This window comes from Nelusetta ayraudi, unplaced genomic scaffold, assembly GCF_046127955.1.
Source record: "Nelusetta ayraudi isolate G7.1 ecotype Tasmania unplaced genomic scaffold, CSIRO-AGI_Nayr_v1 ptg000006l, whole genome shotgun sequence".
In the NCBI taxonomy this organism is placed as follows: Eukaryota; Metazoa; Chordata; class Actinopteri; order Tetraodontiformes; family Monacanthidae; genus Nelusetta; species Nelusetta ayraudi.
This window is the reverse complement of record NW_027466056.1, coordinates 7,451,985-7,470,067: the sequence shown is the minus strand read 5'-3', so window position 1 is coordinate 7,470,067 and position 18,083 is coordinate 7,451,985. Positions and strand designations below refer to the sequence as shown.

General features: G+C 44.7%; 2 protein-coding genes across 2 annotated transcripts in view; one reads left to right on the top strand and one right to left on the bottom strand.

Annotated features, from left to right (window-relative positions):
- The window catches only part of dzip1 (DAZ interacting zinc finger protein 1), a 45,199-nt gene that overhangs the window by 4,972 nt on the left and 22,144 nt on the right, over positions 1-18,083 (top strand). The gene's annotated exons all lie outside the window — the stretch shown is intronic.
- LOC142882853 (heparan-sulfate 6-O-sulfotransferase 3-B-like) lies at positions 447-16,248 on the bottom strand. Its single transcript, XM_076017557.1, has 2 exons — positions 15,187-16,248; positions 447-1,878 (listed from the first exon to the last, which is right to left on the bottom strand). Exons 1-2 carry the CDS (start codon positions 15,744-15,746, stop codon positions 1,086-1,088), a joined length of 1,353 nt encoding a protein of 450 aa, XP_075873672.1. The 5' UTR covers positions 15,747-16,248; the 3' UTR covers positions 447-1,085.

Below are 18,083 nucleotides of genomic sequence, written 5' to 3'. Positions count from 1 at the left end.
GTCATTTGACCCCTCGGCTATCCATTCGGAAGTGCGTCGGAACCGCCGTCGACCACCTCATCGCGGAAGTACCAGCATTACCTTTTTTTTTTTTACGCGAGCTCTGCTTGCCGAGGGGGGAAAAAAAAAAACCCACTCATCCACGTGCGTCAGTGCATCCGTGGATGAAGCTGGCAAGCTGCGCCCAGATTCTTTTTTGTTCGTCCTTGATTTATGGCTGAGAGCACGCTGTGAAAATAGAGAGGGGCCAAAACGCATTGACGCGCGCTCGCCCTGGCGACGGCCGTGCATCGGGGCAGGGTGAAAAATGTAAATCACTGGATGCTGCATGTTTTTATTGAACACATTTCCTGCAAAAAATTGCCTTGATTGTTTCGTTGTACTGCATCTTTGTCAGAAAGGAAAGAAAACACACAGTCTCACACACACAGTCACACACGCACACGCACACACACGCACACGCACGTGCACGCTTGCACACTCGCTGCAGACTATTGCCAAGTTTGTGCTTTGATATTCTTATGAAGCCAAACACCACAGAGTAACTACAAGATATCACAGATCAACACAGCGCTAGATCACAGACATGACACAGACCATCTCTTGGCTCATTCACCATTTTGTTTTTGTTTTTTTTTTGTTGTTTTTTTTAAACGGACTAAAACTGGCGTTTGCTGTGAAGCGCCTCGGTACTTGATTTTCACATTTAAAACCGGCTTTGAGGACATTCAAAGCCACCCGGCTAATGAATAAATAAACACTTTTTTTTCTTTTCGCTTTTCTCTCGTCTCTCTCTTTTTTTTTTTTTTTAATTTAACAACCGCCGCGCCTAAAAATAGCCTCAACAAAGAAAAAAAAAAAAAGGGAACACAAATACAAAATGTCGGCAAAAAACGATTACATCCATCATAAATATTAAGACACCGTTTGGCCATCAAAGCGCTATGAGGGCAGGAGGGTTTCTTTTTTTTTTTTTTTGGCAGATTCACAGCAGAGCGAGGGGGGGTTGGGGGGGCAAGGGGGCGGGGCCATAAAGCACGATGAATCAGACGGCCGTCAGTCTCTGCATCGGGCGGGGCTCCGTTTCACCACCGCACCACCTGGCTGCTGTAGTCCTCCGTGGTGGCCACCTCCTCCTGAACCTTCGCAGCCGCCACCACCTCCTCCTCCTCCTCCTCCTCTGCCACCTCCCGGTCGTCATCTCCCCCTCCGCCTCCCCCCAGTCTCCACAGCTGCGCCAGATAGGTCCTGTGCGCCCGCTGCCGCCGACGCCGCTCCTGCCACCGCCGCAGCCGCTCCTCGCGGTGCTGCTGCTGGCGGTTGCGCTGGTAGCGGCGCAGGAAGAGCTCGCGGGCGTACTCGTAGAGCTCCACGTCGAGGGCGTTGAGGCCCTCGATGCGCCAGCGCACGCGCTCGCTGATGCCCACGCTGGCGGCGCGCGTGCTGTTGAGCTGCGTGAAGGCGCGGATGAAGCGCAGGCCGAACGTCCGCTCGAACAGGTACTGCGTCTTGCGCTGGAACTCGGTCAGGCCGAAGAAGGCCATGTTGCGCAGGTTGGCCTTGGCGCTGGCGAGCAGCACGCGGCCGCGCTCCAGCTCGCCCACCGACGACATGTTGTAGCAGCCCACCAGGCTCAGGTCGGCCAGCATGCGCACCTGCCGGTTGTTGGCCAGGTTGGAGGGGCAGCCCATGAAGTCGGCCAGCGGCACGCCTGTCCAGTCGTCGCCGCTGTAGCAGGCGGGCAGCTCGTCCTCGGTGGGCAGGCGGCCGTCGCACATGTGCAGCGCCGTCTTCCACGTGGCGCCGCGCTGCACGTGCTTCCACTCGCTGAGGTAGCGCGAGACGGGGTCCCGCAGCATGGTGATGTAGTAGAAGTTCCTGCGGAGACAGATTCAAGGCGAGGCGTTAGCCGCTGACTTCGATCAAATGACATTGCAGTTTCACACTGAAGCAATCCAAAGTAGATATGAACACACATGGCGTTATGGAGGAAACAATAAAAGTGTAGAATAACACATTTTATATTTAAATTCTTCAGAATAGCCACCTTTCATAAAAAGGGTTATTTAACTTGTTTTTCTTTGCTGCATTATTACATAAATCTGGGTCATATATATACAAGTTACTCTTCAGGGACATAAATTAAAACGCGTTAACGCGGCTTCGGCCCAATTTTATTTTCCACTGCGGAGTGAGTTGGCTGGGCGACACTGTTTGTACGTTTTTCTTGCCTTGACACGGTGACCGCTTGTTCTGAGCAAAGTTGTCAAACCACCTGCTTCTTTCATAATCTGCTGAAATGCATTGGAGAAAATATGCATGTATAAAAGATATTAAGAAGGTTTGTCTTAATGAAACCTCCCCTGTTTTGTATACAGAGAAGGCTCCAGTAATTGCAGTATTTACGTATTTTGTACGTAACACATTGTGCAAAGCTGTCCATTTTGCCCTCGTACAGCAATTTAGCCCCACAATTTCATTAATTTATTGTTCACAAATTTTCAATGTTTTCCGGTTTTTATACTTTAATCAACTTTTAACCTCTCACAAGAATTCTCGAATTGGATCCTTTGCATGTATCTGAGTGTTCCAAATTGAGAGCTGTCTACGGAGATGGCTGTAATTTACGCAGGTTAAATGTCTTCAACGCGTGAAGCCACGTTTTCAGGCCAGTGCGGGGTGAAACCGTAACCCTGTACTTCAAGTTCCTCATATCCTGCTGCAGATAAAAAAGAAAAGAAAAATGAACTGAAGTGCCACAGCATGAGAAAGTACATAAGGGTGCTGAGAGTGTGACGAACGCTTAAATGAAAAATGGCTTCAGCAGCGTCTGAGGGCGACGGAGAGTAAAAACACACAAGCAATGCAAACCAAGCAGGGACTACTTAATATCCTGTATGTGTGAAATTGACGGGTTCTTTTTGCTATACCACCTTCCTCTGACAAATTCACTGACTGTCTGCAGCCTCTTTTTTTTTTTTTTTTACTTAATCTATCCAGTTTGCCAGCAAATGTTTTTTTTTTTTTTTTTTTATAAAAAGCAAATTGCCGTAAGACAGCCGCAAACACACACACACACACAGGCACACAAAAACAACCTTTCATCTGACAAACGCAGCGCTCGGCTCTCATCTATTGAGTTCAGAGATGACCAGCATAACACCGAGGTGACTGAGAAGTCGGTGCCACGAGAATTTCAGCCATTAGAAATTATAGGAAGAAAAACACACCTCCATTTGAAAAGAGAGACGACATGGATGGAAGGGGAATTGAAAACCTTCATCTTGTGCACGGCGATCGCAGTGACCTCACCGTGTCACAGGGAAACCAAATAGAAAGTGTAAAGAAAAAGCAGGGCGCTGAATTTTTTTTTCCTTCCTCCAGGGGTCTGTAGTTTACCATCAGGGAGATTCCGTTCAGCAGCAAAATAAATTTAGATTCAAGGACGTTTCACTGTATTGGCGCTTTGGAAAATGTGTTTTTTTAAACCCACTCTCATTTTGCTTTCTTTTTCTTTAAAAGTCATTCCTTTCTAACTATATAATAAAGCTCTTCAGCCCACTGCCTGTCAGTTGGGTTTTTTTCCCTTTGGGCATATCTGCTTGTTGAAGTTCACACACTGCTGTGATAGCAGGGACTGGTAGTGTTTGCAGGAGACTGGGACTATAGGATCTGGCATTTCTTAATTGGCAAGAACACCATACCGGAAAGCCTTGTTCGTCTTCATAGTACGTCAAAAACCTCAGAATAAAATGTGCTTTTTTTGTTGCAATGTTGAACTTAGAACTTAGTGGTACTGCTAACATAAGTAGCATTTTTTATATATATAGTGTGTGTGTATGTATGTAATATATATGTATATATATATATATATATATATATATATATATATATATATATATATATATATATGTATGTGTATATGTATGTGTATATATATGTGTATATATATATATGTATATATATATATATATATATATATATATATATATATATATATATATATATATATTTATATACATATAGAATGTGTGTGTATGTGTGTGTGTAAATATATGAGAAAATCTAATTACTTTTATTGTACCCCAAGTATACACTTATCATAATGTATGTATGGGCAGTATATTAAGCTTTTACCAATATGAAAATCATAAGTCAAGCCAAATTTTACACACTGGACCTTAAAATGGGACTCCAGCATTTTTTGTTTACCGCCCTTTTCTGTTAAGTAAACTTAAATCAAGTAAAGTACAAAGGAAAATGTCTTCTGTTACATTTTGACATCTATACCAAGATCTCCTTATTGCATTCATTAATATTATCATTATTATTGTTTGCCTTTTGGTTGATATTTACTATTAAAACCCCACCAGCAAATACTTCACTGTCTTATTTTCTGAACTCTTGCCTGCTTTGACCTTATACTTAAACTCTTACATGTGTAAATTGTAGCATAGCTGGCCCCTCCAGTGGGATTTTTTTTGCGCGGCTCCAATTATTTGATTTTGTCACTTAAGCATTCACGCAAAAGGCCTCCCCTCAGTCAGCTACGATCTGTGCTCAAAGTGAGCGTGGTGATTTATATCACAGCATGCAGCCCTCAGGTAATGGCCGTCAGCAGCGGAAGCTAAGCGAATTAGCCGCGCTGACGGCACGAGACGGATGGAGTGCGGGCCCCTTTTTTTTGGCACTTCCCGGAAAAAAAAGATCTCAGTCGTTCCCCGTTCTCCCGCTGCGCCTATCGTCTATCCGCAGGGCCAAACCGCAAGACAAGTGCAATCGATGAAACGTCCACGCAAGCCCACCTTTCCCAACTGCACTCTCACTGTGACCTATTGACGAAGAGCAGCAAATGCCAGAGCTCTCCTCTTACTTGCGTCAGGGACAGAGGTGGGGTCAGATTATGAAGGTCAAGAGTAATTACACATTGGAGAGATGAAACATTCATTCCGTGGAAAACATGAAAGTTTCCTGTTATGCAGCTCAGTTTTGTCAATGCTGGTACTTGATTAACAAGAAAAAAAAACACCTTTAAAGGTCCAGGGTGTAAATTTTTGCCTGATCTACAATTTTTATATTTGTAAAAGCTTAATATACTGCAATAAGTGTGTATTCACAGTCCAATAAAAGTCATTTGGATTTCCTTCCCATGGAATGGTTCTTATTTATATATAAGAATATACATAGAGCTGCTCTCAGTTAGCTGCCATCTTGCGCCGCCGTGTTTCTAAGGAAGCCTGGTGTGGACAATGCAGCCCTCCTGACAGCGTGTTTCGTAATTAGGGTGACCACTTGCGTCCTCCAGTAAACCAAAGAAGAAGAAGGTGGACAAAGTATCCAAGTTTGTGTGCGCAGGCCACCGCAGTTCACTGGCAAGCACGGGCGAGAGAGACTGAGGGGGGTGAGTGCTGCAATCTAAAATTGTGTAACCATTTGATGTCGCCGTTTGTTCTCAAAATCTCCAAATATTCCACACTTAAGCTTTAAGATTCATATCCAATGTATCAGGAAGTTGTTTTGAACAAACAATTTTTTTTTATTTTTGACTTGAATGAAAATCAAAACTACAATGGACCTGCCAGTTGTTTCTTGCGCCTCCAATGTTCACCCTGGGTTCAATCCTGGCGGTAAAGTTAAATCGCTTTGTCCCGGTCTGCCGGCCGATCAATCCCACGCCTCGCTCTCGCCCTTTCCCGCCGCCGGCCGCCTGCCTCTCCCCACACAGCAGAACCTGCAAAACGCCATCGATCGCCCTCTTTCTCTCTCTCTTCATCTAGCTCTCTCGCTCCCTCACCCTCTAAATCACCATCAAAAAAAAAAAAAAACTACAGAGGAAAGTCGGGCAGAGATCAATATCGGCCTTGTTAATTCACCGACTGCCATCAAGGACACAGTCGTCTCACGTTAAAAGCCTTGATGGAAGCTATTTACCCTGCTGCTGCTGATGAGGCACTCCCACACAGATGGCTGTTATCTGCATTTTATTTTGGAAACCGAATATGCGTTTGGCATCTGTCCCTGCCCCAAACAAGAGTCTTACCACCATTCTAAAATATCTGGAGCTGCTCTGGGAGCAAGTGCACCAAAATCTTTAGAATGCCCTGTCCAAACTTTTGAGTTAGTCCAATTTGTCACCACTGGTGTTCAGTTTTGATTCGAGCACATTTCCCACTTCTGCTTAAGAATACATGAATGAATAAAAATGATTGGGTATGTTGAGGCTTGCAATCAACAAAAAGGGCCTGCTTCAAGAGGTTTGCACACTTACAGCTGAGTTTCGATAATTGAAACGACTGACGAACTGGAAAAAAAAAAAAATCCTCAGGCCATTTAACTTATGAGGGAACCACTTATGAATCACCCCCAATTGCTTCCTCTAAAGGCAGAGCCTGCGGTGTGAGAAATTTCTCACAGCAACCTTTCAATCAACAGCATCACGTTAGAGAGAACAAGAGCAGCGTTGCAAAATTGTTTTTCATTTCAGATGTGCCACAAAGTTTTTGCAGTGATCCCACTGTTTCACACGTTTGTACCCCCATCCCCTTGGTGTCGGCTTCACCGAGTCATTAATAGATATGTTTCAAGCTGCTCTATACATTATTCATGCATGAATGATGGATCGAGTGATAGTGTGCATGGAATTATCACCTGGCTCTGTACTTTATCTCTGACACCTTTTACCCTTTTTAGCAGGAGGATTAAACGGCTAGCAGCTGAGCGTAAAGATTATTGTGGTCGTAGGGTGAGGTGTTTACGGAGCTGCACAATGTTTGCCAGATCGGCAACCTTCGATTTTCAGAATTTCAGTCAAATAAAGCTCAGTTGCGTGGTACATCGCGTTAAAAGAAAACGGGCAATTCCATTACTCGGCCCGATTCTGTGATATTCATTAGCACCAGTACAGCGTGTTCCTGCCTGAGAGACTTGGCAGGTCCCATCACATCAGTTTCCAGACCAAGAGGTCATGAGGGATCCATTTTTCGCTTATCTTGGATCTCCCCCGGTGCACTTATTTAATCTTTGTCTGCCAATTACAGGCCAAACAATCCCCAGGCCCATCCTGTACACAGTGTGATCACTATCCAAGCAGGCCGGCGCGCACAAAGGCAACTTCTTTTCAGGGCGGTGCTCTGTTTATCTGGAATATAAAACCAGTTGCAGGGTGACGACCGGGGGTGTGACACTGTTGGATACAACGAACAGAAGCACATGCTAAGAGACAAGGAGGGAAAAGAAAATGACGGGCGGCCGCCGCGCCGTGATCTTTGTCGGTTGCAGATATGAGATGCTATTTTGGGAAATAAAGGATGGGAGGGTGAGGAGGGGGGGGGGGAGAAAAAGAGAAAAAAAAGCCCCTGGGATGCTTGTGTGGAGACGAGAACGCTTCCAGAAAAGGAAGGCGAGGTGCCCGGGCGAGTGAGGGTGCGATAATGCGGTTCTGACGATTGACTGCGCAAGAGAAACACCACAGCCAGCGCAAAACGAACACCTCTCAAATGATGGCCATAATGTCAAAATGTAAAAGCAAAAATTGCGCGTGTGTTGGGGCTGGATGTCTTCTCTCGGGGGAACAGAACTCCTTCTGTTTTTTTTGTTTTTTGCGAAAGCGAGGCGGCTCACTCGGCTCTCAAACACACCCACAGCGAGCATCACGTCGATATCCGTACATGCACCGCAACCTGGCGTGTGCGGCTTGAGCGCCTTAGCCTTAACCTTCGCCCGACATCTTAATCTTTGCATGTGAGGGATAAAGGGAGGTGAGGGAGTGTGGGGTACCATGCAAAGGTCGGGTCTACCCACACGGACTTCAGGGAAATTCCTGAAACGCGGTCTACTTTGGCGGCTGCGTGGACTCTGTCAAAGGCAAGATTGACTTGAAGCTTTAGATGTTCACATCACTGTTTTTTTGTTTTTTTTTTATTGTGCCAGTCCATCCTTACAACTTAACAATTATATAATTATAAGTTTCTCATCCTCCGCCGCCGGTTTGTGATATCAAGCAATCCCAACCAGATTCCTTACCGTTTTTGTCTCTTTAAAGCCATGTGGTTGACAGCTAAGAAATCTGGACTCAGATTAACTCCTCCCACCCTTCTGCCTCCTAGTATAAAAAACTGTCTTCAACTGCCCCTAATCCCCCTGAAGTCACAAGAGATTAGAAAGATCCTACGATATCTTGTGTTCCTGCATGAATACAAGCCGTGAAGGCATCCTAATGGGTGATGCAGAAATTCAGGGCGATGACTGTGATTTAAATCTCAACGATCTAAAGAACATTCATGTTTGACCATTACTAGCTCCTAGCATATCTCCTGTATGCAGTTTTGTAGCACTACTCTGTCGGCATTGCATCTCTAATGTACGTATCAATAGATGAACATCGAGTAGAGATTTATTTAAAAACATATTTTTTTAAATTATTCTCATAACCTTTTCATAGTCCATTGCTGTATATATATATGTATGTATATATGTATGTATATATCTATATCTATATCTATATATATATATATATATATATATATAGATATATATGTATATATATATATATATATATGTGTGTGTGTGTGTGTGTGTGTATACATATACATATATGTACACTTAAAAGGTGAAGTTGACATATTATATAAACAAATAATATGCAAATCAATATATTTCAAGTTTTTCTTTGGATTTTGCTGATCAGGTATTGCATCTTAAAAGAAAAACCTCAAATTTTATAATAATTTTCTGAGTTTGTGTGTTTGTGGTTTTAATAAGCTGAAAATCAACAAGGAAGGAACTGCTTGAGATATGTCAATTTGCGTGTAATAAAGATTTGTTGGTTTCATCTTTTATGCTAAATTGCCAAAATAAAACAACTTTTATTATTTTATTCTAATTTTTCGGGTAGTACCTGTATATATATATATGTGTGTGTGTGTGTGTGTGTGTGTGTGTGTGTATTAATTATAAATCTCAAACAAACCAATTCCATATCATTTTTATTCAATTCAAGTATCCACAAGCTTAACTGCTTAGAAGTCGAAACACAATACAATATTTGATGGGTGGGGAGTTATTTGCGTCTTAAAAATCACAATTTCAAAAACGAATTATCTTATTATAGACCAGGATAATCTAGTCCTACTTTAGATTCCTGAAATTAGAAGCATCCTGAAATTATAGCAAATATATCCAATGTACCAATATCTCTGTTTAACTTGACAGACTTTGGGGATAATTAGCTTAATGAAGAATTAGAGGTCCTGGCAACCCTCTCCTTGTGGTCATGTGATTAAAGCCCCTTTGCCATAACGTCGTCTTGGCTGACTGGGAGACACATTTCCTTGTGCCAAATCACGTATATGCTAATTCCTAAGACAAACATCATCAGCAAGCACGGTGAGGAGTTGTTGTATAATAAGTGTGAAGCAACATGCTCCAGCACAAACCTCGAAATTAGCACCTGGTATTTGCACTTCAAACGAAACAAATTGATGTCGCTGACTTGGCTTTGCGAGCAGACGAGAGATGCTTTAACCAAATGCGCTTTACTTTACTTGATAAGGGTTTTTTTTTTTTGGTTTTTTTTTAATGCTTTATCATCCTGTATCGCAGCATCCAGCTGAGCACAGACCTCCCAGAAGACCCTCACATTCACCCGCTGCCAGAAATAAAACTCTGATGTCGAGTACTGTACATATAGGCTTCCTCCCACAACAAGTGACGAATCAGAACCAGTGCAAATGCAGCCTGTCTCAGAACAATGAGCGTTTTCCTCGGTCAATTCTGAAAAGGATATTTCACTGAAAACTCAAGTTTCACCATGCGAGATAGTAGCTTCTTGTTCATTGTAGACTTTACTTTAATTCTGTTGCCCGAGCATCACGAAAAATGTAACAAATCCCACAGCAGCAAAAAAGTGGAGCACAGATTCAGACATTACAAGGTTGTTTTCCAGAAAATGTCTTAAATTCCCTCAACTTGGGCATCAATTGGGTGGCTCTTTAAATCCTGGGCACCTGATTGTTTGGGAGCGATCAGACGTACGTCTCCTAGAAAGTTCTCATTTTCATGAGCGGATTAAGCCCGCTTTTCCTTAAAAGTTCCAACTGCTATTAAGTGATCGCGCATCCACTAGGAACGGTTTAAAGATTTATGGCCACCGTAGGTCAGCTCTCTTTGACAGTCCCTGCTTTTAAAACAATGTATGATTGTCTGCAGCTTAAAATAACTGCACAAAGCTCGGAGAGTGACATTGCATTCAAAAAGCAAAGTTGTCAGAAAAAAGGGAGCCTTAAATGAAGAGAAATCCACTCGCAGGTCTCTCCCAAAAGCTCCTTTTTGAGGGTTTTTAACGAGAACAGCCAATCCCACCTATATACCGCATGCCAAATGGTATTTTAGGCAAAATGCTGCAAAAGCTCTATTCTGACAAGGCACTGTAATTCTCTCTGTGAGCACTAAACCTTGCCACCCACCAGCATATCTCTGCATATTTGAATTTGTTTGACGTCACTGCCGTCATGGCAGGACGCCGCTGCCAAATTGATTGCAAATGTCCTTCTTTACCATCCGAAATGAACCTGGCTCATTATGCTCGGGCTGAGCTGACTCGCGACCAGCCTGCATTCTTTGCTCTAATCTGAAATAATGAGGTCAGTAATAAGGTTACACACCGAGTGCTCAGCGTGAGGCCCGGCTGCTGAAGACAAACAGGGCAGGCCGGCAATTGAAAAGAGGCTTGACGTCTGGCCTTGCAGCCTGCTGCGATATGAATGCTGTGGGGCCCCCACGCTGCGAGCAAAAGCCCTCCAGGAGCCTATGACCAGTGGCGCGCCTATCAAAGAGGACTCAAACCGCTCGGCCGTCGCTCCCAGAAAGTTTGCGTATTCGTAAAGACTTTGCCCTGTATGATGAATGCAGAGGCTGCGGGTTGAATCCATAAAGGGGGCAGAGTAAAAAGCGGGCAAAGTTAAAGCGCCTCAGCCGTCCTGCATTAAAAAACCATCCTGTGATCGAATTCAGCACAAACGGGAGTGTTTGGAACACAAGCTAAAACGAATAAATCATTTCGACGGCTTGTTCTCGCGGAAGCCTCAGTTGCTGATCTCAAGGCACGAAGTGACTATGAAAAGGGTTTAGATAAAGAAGTGAGACGGCAAAGAATGTCTGGGACAAAGGTCTTAGGTGTGTTTATCTTTTTCCTGCCAGACACTGGGATAGTGTATTCTTTTTTCCACACACAGAGCTGTAGATCAGATCTTAAAGGTGTCGTCGCAGTTTGGCAGAGGTTGACTTAACTTGGGTTTGCAATATGCCCTAGATTACGGTCCTAGGCTGCAGTGCAGTACCATTAGATTGTTCGGCAAAAAAATGTGTCTGTCGGCTCTCTTGTACCAGTTAACCTATACATATTGGCAAACCTTTGCCTCTTAATGGCAAATCTACATCGGCTATGTGTCAGCAAGTTTTCTGTAAAAGCATTGCAAATGTTTACCAATTTCAGAGAAAATAATTTTGCTTTGGGGAATGCATGTAGTCTTCAATGATTTCAACAAGTGTGATAACGCATCCTCACTACCTTCATCACAGTAGAACAATTATTACTTCAATATTCATATGACCTAACTCTTCTACTTTTCACCAGTTCCCAAATTTAGGCAAAACTGAACTGACGCTGTTGATTTTCAACGAGCTTTATTGAGAGCTGGGTGAGAAGACAACAGAATGTTAAGAGGATAATGTAAATGCATCCAATGTGTCTCCAGGTGGCTACTGGGATTTTCCCATCATTTTCTTGTGTCAATTAGAAATGTGGGACGAAATGTGTACCTTGAGTTACTGCCTCTACTCCTTTGCAAAGGAAGATTTTTTTCTTTCTTTCTTTATTTTTTTGAGAAAAAATGTGTCCTAAGGCATCCATACACTACGCCAGTACATATGCCCTATACAAACAACCTCATAGTCTTCTCAAAGTAGCCCGGAGACAGGTGTGGGCGTCATCCAGTCCCATGACATTTGTCTCATCCCTATCACTGCTGCGACTTGTATAAGGCAAGAGTCATCTATCAATAATACACCAGTATTCATGGCGGATTGGGTGCGGAGTGGAACATAATGTGTGTGTAGATGCTTAGTCATGTTAGCATTTCTGGAATAATTCTAAATGAGCGTGTCCTAGATTAAAGTCGATGAAATGCAGAAATTGAGTAGGATTTGTGTCGAGCAAAAACACGATGATGAGAGCCGGAAGAGGCAGAGTCATCTTGCAGAATAGGAGAGTTGCCTTAAAGGTTAAGTTAAGTGTGTAATATTTGGAAATTTTGAAGATGAAACTGCAACATTAGGTGGTTACATTTTAGATTGCAGGGTCTTTCACTCTCCCTCCCCCTCCCGAGCTTGCCAGTGAGCTACAATGGCCCGCACACCCAAACCTGGATACCTTGTTTATCTTCTCATTTGTTGGTTTATTTGAAGATGCGAGCGTTCAAATTACGAAACGCGTTGTCAGACGGGCTGGATTGTCCACACAGGCTTCCTTAAGAACTATGATGGTGCAAGATGGCAGCCAGCTGGGAGCAAGACCCTTGCTAGATACAAATTCTATGTATGTATGTGTATATATGTATATGTATGTATATATGTATGTGTACATATATATATATATATATATATATATATATATATATATATATGTGTGTGTGTGTGTGTGTATATATATGTGTGTGTGTGTGTGTGTGTGTGTGTGTATATATATACATATATATATATATATATATATATATATATGTGTGTGTGTGTGTATATATATGTGTGTGTGTGTGTGTGTTTGTATATACTGTATATTAGCTGTTCTGTGGGTAGGAAAACCAAATTACTTTTATTGGACCGCAGTAATACACTTCATTGCAATGTACATGTATTTATGCACAATTTGTTAAGTTTTTACCAATATAAAAATAATAAGTCAAACCACATATTGTTGCTGCAGCTGGGCTGTGGCATTCTTTTTGTCAAATATAAACGCGCTGTGGTACGATAATGCACAAACTCCCTGCAGCGCCCTCTGCTGCCATGGTTGTGTATCACACAGCTCCTCACTGATGGGGCAGTCTTCCCCCACATGATGGGACGGAAGCCTCTTGGGGGCCCCGACCCTGGTGCACATTAAATCCGAGAACAAGCTCAGTTTAAATCTGAAATGGCAGGAAATCCTAATTGCTTGTCTGGACTCTGTGTTGGGGTGATCCAAAATGAGTTGGCAGAAGGAGCTATTGCCTTTCACCCATCAATCTGGGGGGAAAAGAAAAGGGGAACTCGAGACGGATCCGTGGCCGCCGAATGAGTTACGACTCGCTGCTCGTCTCGAAGATATTCACAGCTATACGGTGACTCACTCGTGGTGTGATAATTTCATACCTCCGTCTTTTTCGGCAGAGCAGTGTGCATGTTGCGCCGTTGTTACCCAAGCTGCTGCGTACAACAAATTCAGTTTGTTTTTTTTTTCCCTTACTTGAGATGCTCGGCCTCTGAAAGGTGATTCGAGGGGCAGTGATCTCTGACCTTTTCAATGTGCCAGACTCAGACTGCTCTATTGATGCTGGACTCGGTGGGTGGGTGGGAGTGAGTGGGCCCACTTTGATTTCCAGCGTAACGGAATAGCATATAGAATTGCGGAACAGGATGTGAGTTAATCATTAAATCTACACTGGAAGTGATTGTTTTAAATTCCTCTTTTAAGGAGAAAGAGAAACGTTTTTTGATTGGGAAGGCCACTTGTCCGTTGGGTGATATTCCGTATCGTAAATTCTCTTATAATGCCCACTGTAGACACGGAGATGATTTTCAGTGGTAAAAAAAAAAAAATGTGTGAAATATAAACAATCAAAATTTGAACAGATTAAAATGGAAACATGGTATTTGTTTGGAGGCTTTGGGAGAAAAGACAATTTGCATCAGAATACCGTATTGCAATGTTTCACGATAGGGTGTGATGTCTGCTAACCGCAGCGGGGGGGAAAATAACTTGATTGCACAGCTGGAGTTTTTCTCCCCTCATTCGCCGTCTCTAAAGTCTCAAAGCTGGCGCCGTGTCGGCGTTAAATGGGCGGGGTTTTTTTTTTTTTTCTTTTCTTCTCTTTCGCCTACTGCAACTTGACAAGTGTCGACCGGAGCGATGTCTATTCACCCAGCGCCAATGAAAACAATTTGAAGGCGGCGAATTAGGTCTGATGGCTGCCACCGAGGAGGACGGCTAATGGATCGGAGGGATTCTCAGATGCTCCTAGTCGACAAGACAGCCCCCCCTTCGGCTGCCCCCTCCGCACACACACTCCACCACCCCTTACATTTTCCTCGGCTCTCCGTAACATATGGAGATTTGCCCTCTTGACCAACTGCGAGGTTAAATTGGCTTCAGCGTGCAGGCGGCACACCTCGGGACAAAGCCTGCCCTTCTTAAGCCACTTACTCTCTTAAGCACGCCACCGTCGCTCCTGTAATTACAGGAAGTGGAAACGGAATCTGGAGACCGGGCTGCCTGGTGGCCGCGCCGCACACACAGTAGCGTTGGGTGGGGAGTGGGAAGAGGGCAACTACCAGGTTTAAGGAACGCCGCAGTTTGAAAATGTCAGCACCGATTTTTCTGTCACGCCGTTTCCTTTCACCACGTGCCCACAAAGTGTTGGTGGCGCGCAACCCTACTACCAGTTTGTCATTGACACCGGGCGTACTCGCGCATTACGCACTACATCACTGCGCGTACTGATGGAAATGAAAATGCATTGTGTTGTGTGTTTTTAAATCCCACTTTTCTGTCATTGACCACTTGGAAAATGATCGTTGTGATGAAGGCCAGTCATGCCACCTGAGTGAGTGTCATGTGGCCTGTGCCACAGTGCAGCCTCCTGTATGATGTGACAATCAGGTCAGCTGATGACGGCAATCATTGTTTACTTTTTTTGACCCCCTCCCCCCTACAAGAACAGCAAGTCTACTAAAATCTAAATGAAACGTCATAAACTCTCTTATGGATGCGGTCGATGTCAATCAAAAATCATAAATCTGCTCATTGCTTTGTTTGAGCCTCTATATTCAATAGATTAAATTTAAAAATAACTAAACTAAAAAGCTCGTTGAAGTGGCGCAACTCCAAATGCAATTCAATCAAGCAAGTTGCGCTTTAATCAGCTCTGATCTCACCTTTTGCTCTTGGCGGCGCTCTTCTTGTCCCGCTTGTTCATCACGACTGGCACGCAGCTGGTGAGCTCGGTCCAGTCGGCGTGCAGCCCGCAGCTCCAGCCCGTGGAGAAGCGCGAGAAGAGCCACGACTCGGCCTTGCCGGGCCGGTGGCAGGTGCACTTCCGCTGGCCGGTCAGGCAGTCGCACGGCTGCTCCAGCTGGATGTTCTTGACCAGGTGGCGGCCGAACGTGGTGCCGCCCGTCTTCTGGATGTGCAGGAACACCATGACGTCCTCCCCGCGGATGTCGAAGTCGACGCGGCGGTCCAGGTCGCGCTCCGTGAAGTTGTATTTGGACGTGATCTTGGCGGGGACCTCGTCGTCCGCCTCCAGCTCTGGGTCCGGGTCCGGCTCGGCGTAGACCACCTCCAACCCCGGTGGGTAGCGCTGGAAGAGCCCCGCGTCGTCGCCCCTGAAGTAGCAGCCACCGCTGTCGGCCGGGCACACGTACTGGTAGCCGATCATCAGGAAGAGGACCGCCGCGATGGGGACGAGAATGAGTCTGTTGAACTTCTCCTCCATGGTGGGAAGGGAAGGCTGCGAGTCACGGCAACAACGCGGCGTCCAGCTCGTCCTCCCCGCGTCTCATGGTGCGACCTCCGGGGGTTCTGGACTCTCTGGTTCCGCTCAGCGTCGCGTCCCGCGCATCCCCGGTCCTCCGTCTAAAACTTTTAACAGACACACTTTATATAAATGTAATATATGTTCTTCTTGTTATTATTTTTTATTATTGCCAACGCGTGCCAATTGCTATCCTCGCTAATGAAAAGTCAGCGCACGCTCGTGCCACGACATCTTTCCGGACGAGGCGCGAGGCGACTCTTGCCCGCAGGTGAAGCGTTCGTTGCGCGGATGTCCTGCCAGAGGAGCGCACTGCTGCCACCTAGAGCATCGCTGGCAAGCTGCGGCAATCAAACGCAGCGTTTCCTCTCGAGATTTTCAAAATTAAAAACTTTTTTCTTTTTTTTTTCTTTTTTTGCACATATTTGCGTTAGTAAAGGTCCAGTGCACAAGACTTATGGCACAGTTGGTGCTTGTCTTCTGATGGCCGCACTTCTTACATTATTTGTGATGTCAATGTAAGCCACAAAACGTTTAACAGAGCCCTGTTCTTGCCTGCTATAAAATCTCATGTAAAATAACATTAAAAAAAAATAAATTCTTTCCTGCTACGTCATCTGTGCTGTCTTGGATTGATTGACTGTATTTCATTTCGCCTAGCACCTGCAACCAGCATTTTATATTTGTTTTATATTTGAAATCTATTGAGCTTTTGGATTGAGATGAACATGGTCATGTTTTTGCTCCTCAGACTCACAGCAACATGATTCCATAATAGTGAGTCGTTTCTTTTGCCTTGGATTCCAATGGGCGCCTGTATGTTGAGGCTTTTTAGCAACCGAGGTCCAAGTTCATGTTCATCTTAAAGAAAAAGCCTGACGTTCACAGTACTCGCTGCCTGTATTTTGAAGGGTGTACGCAATTCCACTTCCAGTATTGTCCTGTGTGGCTTCACTGTGCATCTGCCGCTTCATCTGTCCCGGCGGCTGAGCTGGTGACGCAACCGGCATCTCTAATCACACTCGCGCAATTTGAGTGGCCTGGAACAAACGCTGGCGGAAAATCAATAATTCCTATACTGTGGAAAATGAGCTTCCCAGGCGGAAATGATGCAAACAGCCGCATGGTTGGTGGTTTGTTTTGACCTTTTTGCACATTAACGTGGGTGTGTATTCTTGCCGCATGTGGTATACTGTATATCTCTTTAGAAACGTGCAGGTTGCATTTTTCACCAAGAATTTCTTTTTTTTTTTTTTTTTTTTAATGGATGTGACCATTTAGAGCAGGTCTTAACAGTGCGTTTAGTCACACTGAAACCAACCAATCCTTAGGGATCATGTTAGTCCATTCAATGCTTTCAAGCGTGTGTAGCGGATTGACATCTAGAGAAATTCACGTGGTCACACTTATACGTGCATATGTGTGCATTTGCTTACCGTTTCACCCTCATCGCACATAAGTTGTTGGATGTTTTTTTTGTTTTTTTTTCTAAGCCACCGGACGTGTACATGTAATGCACAAGAGTTGGTTTTCCCGCGCTGTATGGATGCTAAAAGCATTATTTCATCCCCCCAGTAATGGACCTCCTTTAAGCAGCGCCGATCAAAGGCTTTTGTTGTTGTTGTTTTTTGCCTTAAATGCCCTCCATCAAGGGATTTAAGAGCGATGCATGTTGTCATGTATTCTATTCAATCCTCTTTCTGCACTGAATGCCCTTTGCCCTCCAACTCAGACACTGCCTTAATCTGCGCCGGGGACTTTGTGCAGCCGCTCGCATCTCTTTTGTGTCTGGGAGGAGTTGAGGTCTCTGGACCTGAGAGGGCTTGGAAGACGAAGAGTCGTCTTTGTTGGCAAAGCGTCAGGATGGGCGACGCGCATCGCTTTGTGGAGGCTGTGCAGGAACGGGCAGCCAGACCTCTTGCCTCATTTTTGACGGTTTGCATGCCTCTTACGGAGATGTGCACGCACAGAGCCGTTTCAGCCACGGCAAGCTGATGAAGTCATGGAGTAGCATTCATGTTTTGCGTCTCTTGTGGCGTTCTGGCTGTGCCAGGGCGATGCCCCTCACACTCGTGAGAAAGTGCTGAATCAGCGCACTGCTGCAGCGCGCAGGCCTCCCAATAATGGAAGTGAAGCTTCCTGGAAATTATGATTGGATTGGGACTTCTGTTTATCTGCCTTTTGTCCTTTTCATTTGCAGCAAGGCCACTGCGGCCCACCTGCAGATGTGCGTTCTGTGTTTATTTGAATGAGTATTGATCTCGGAGCGATGCCGAGGGAGGGTTCACTCTAGGACTC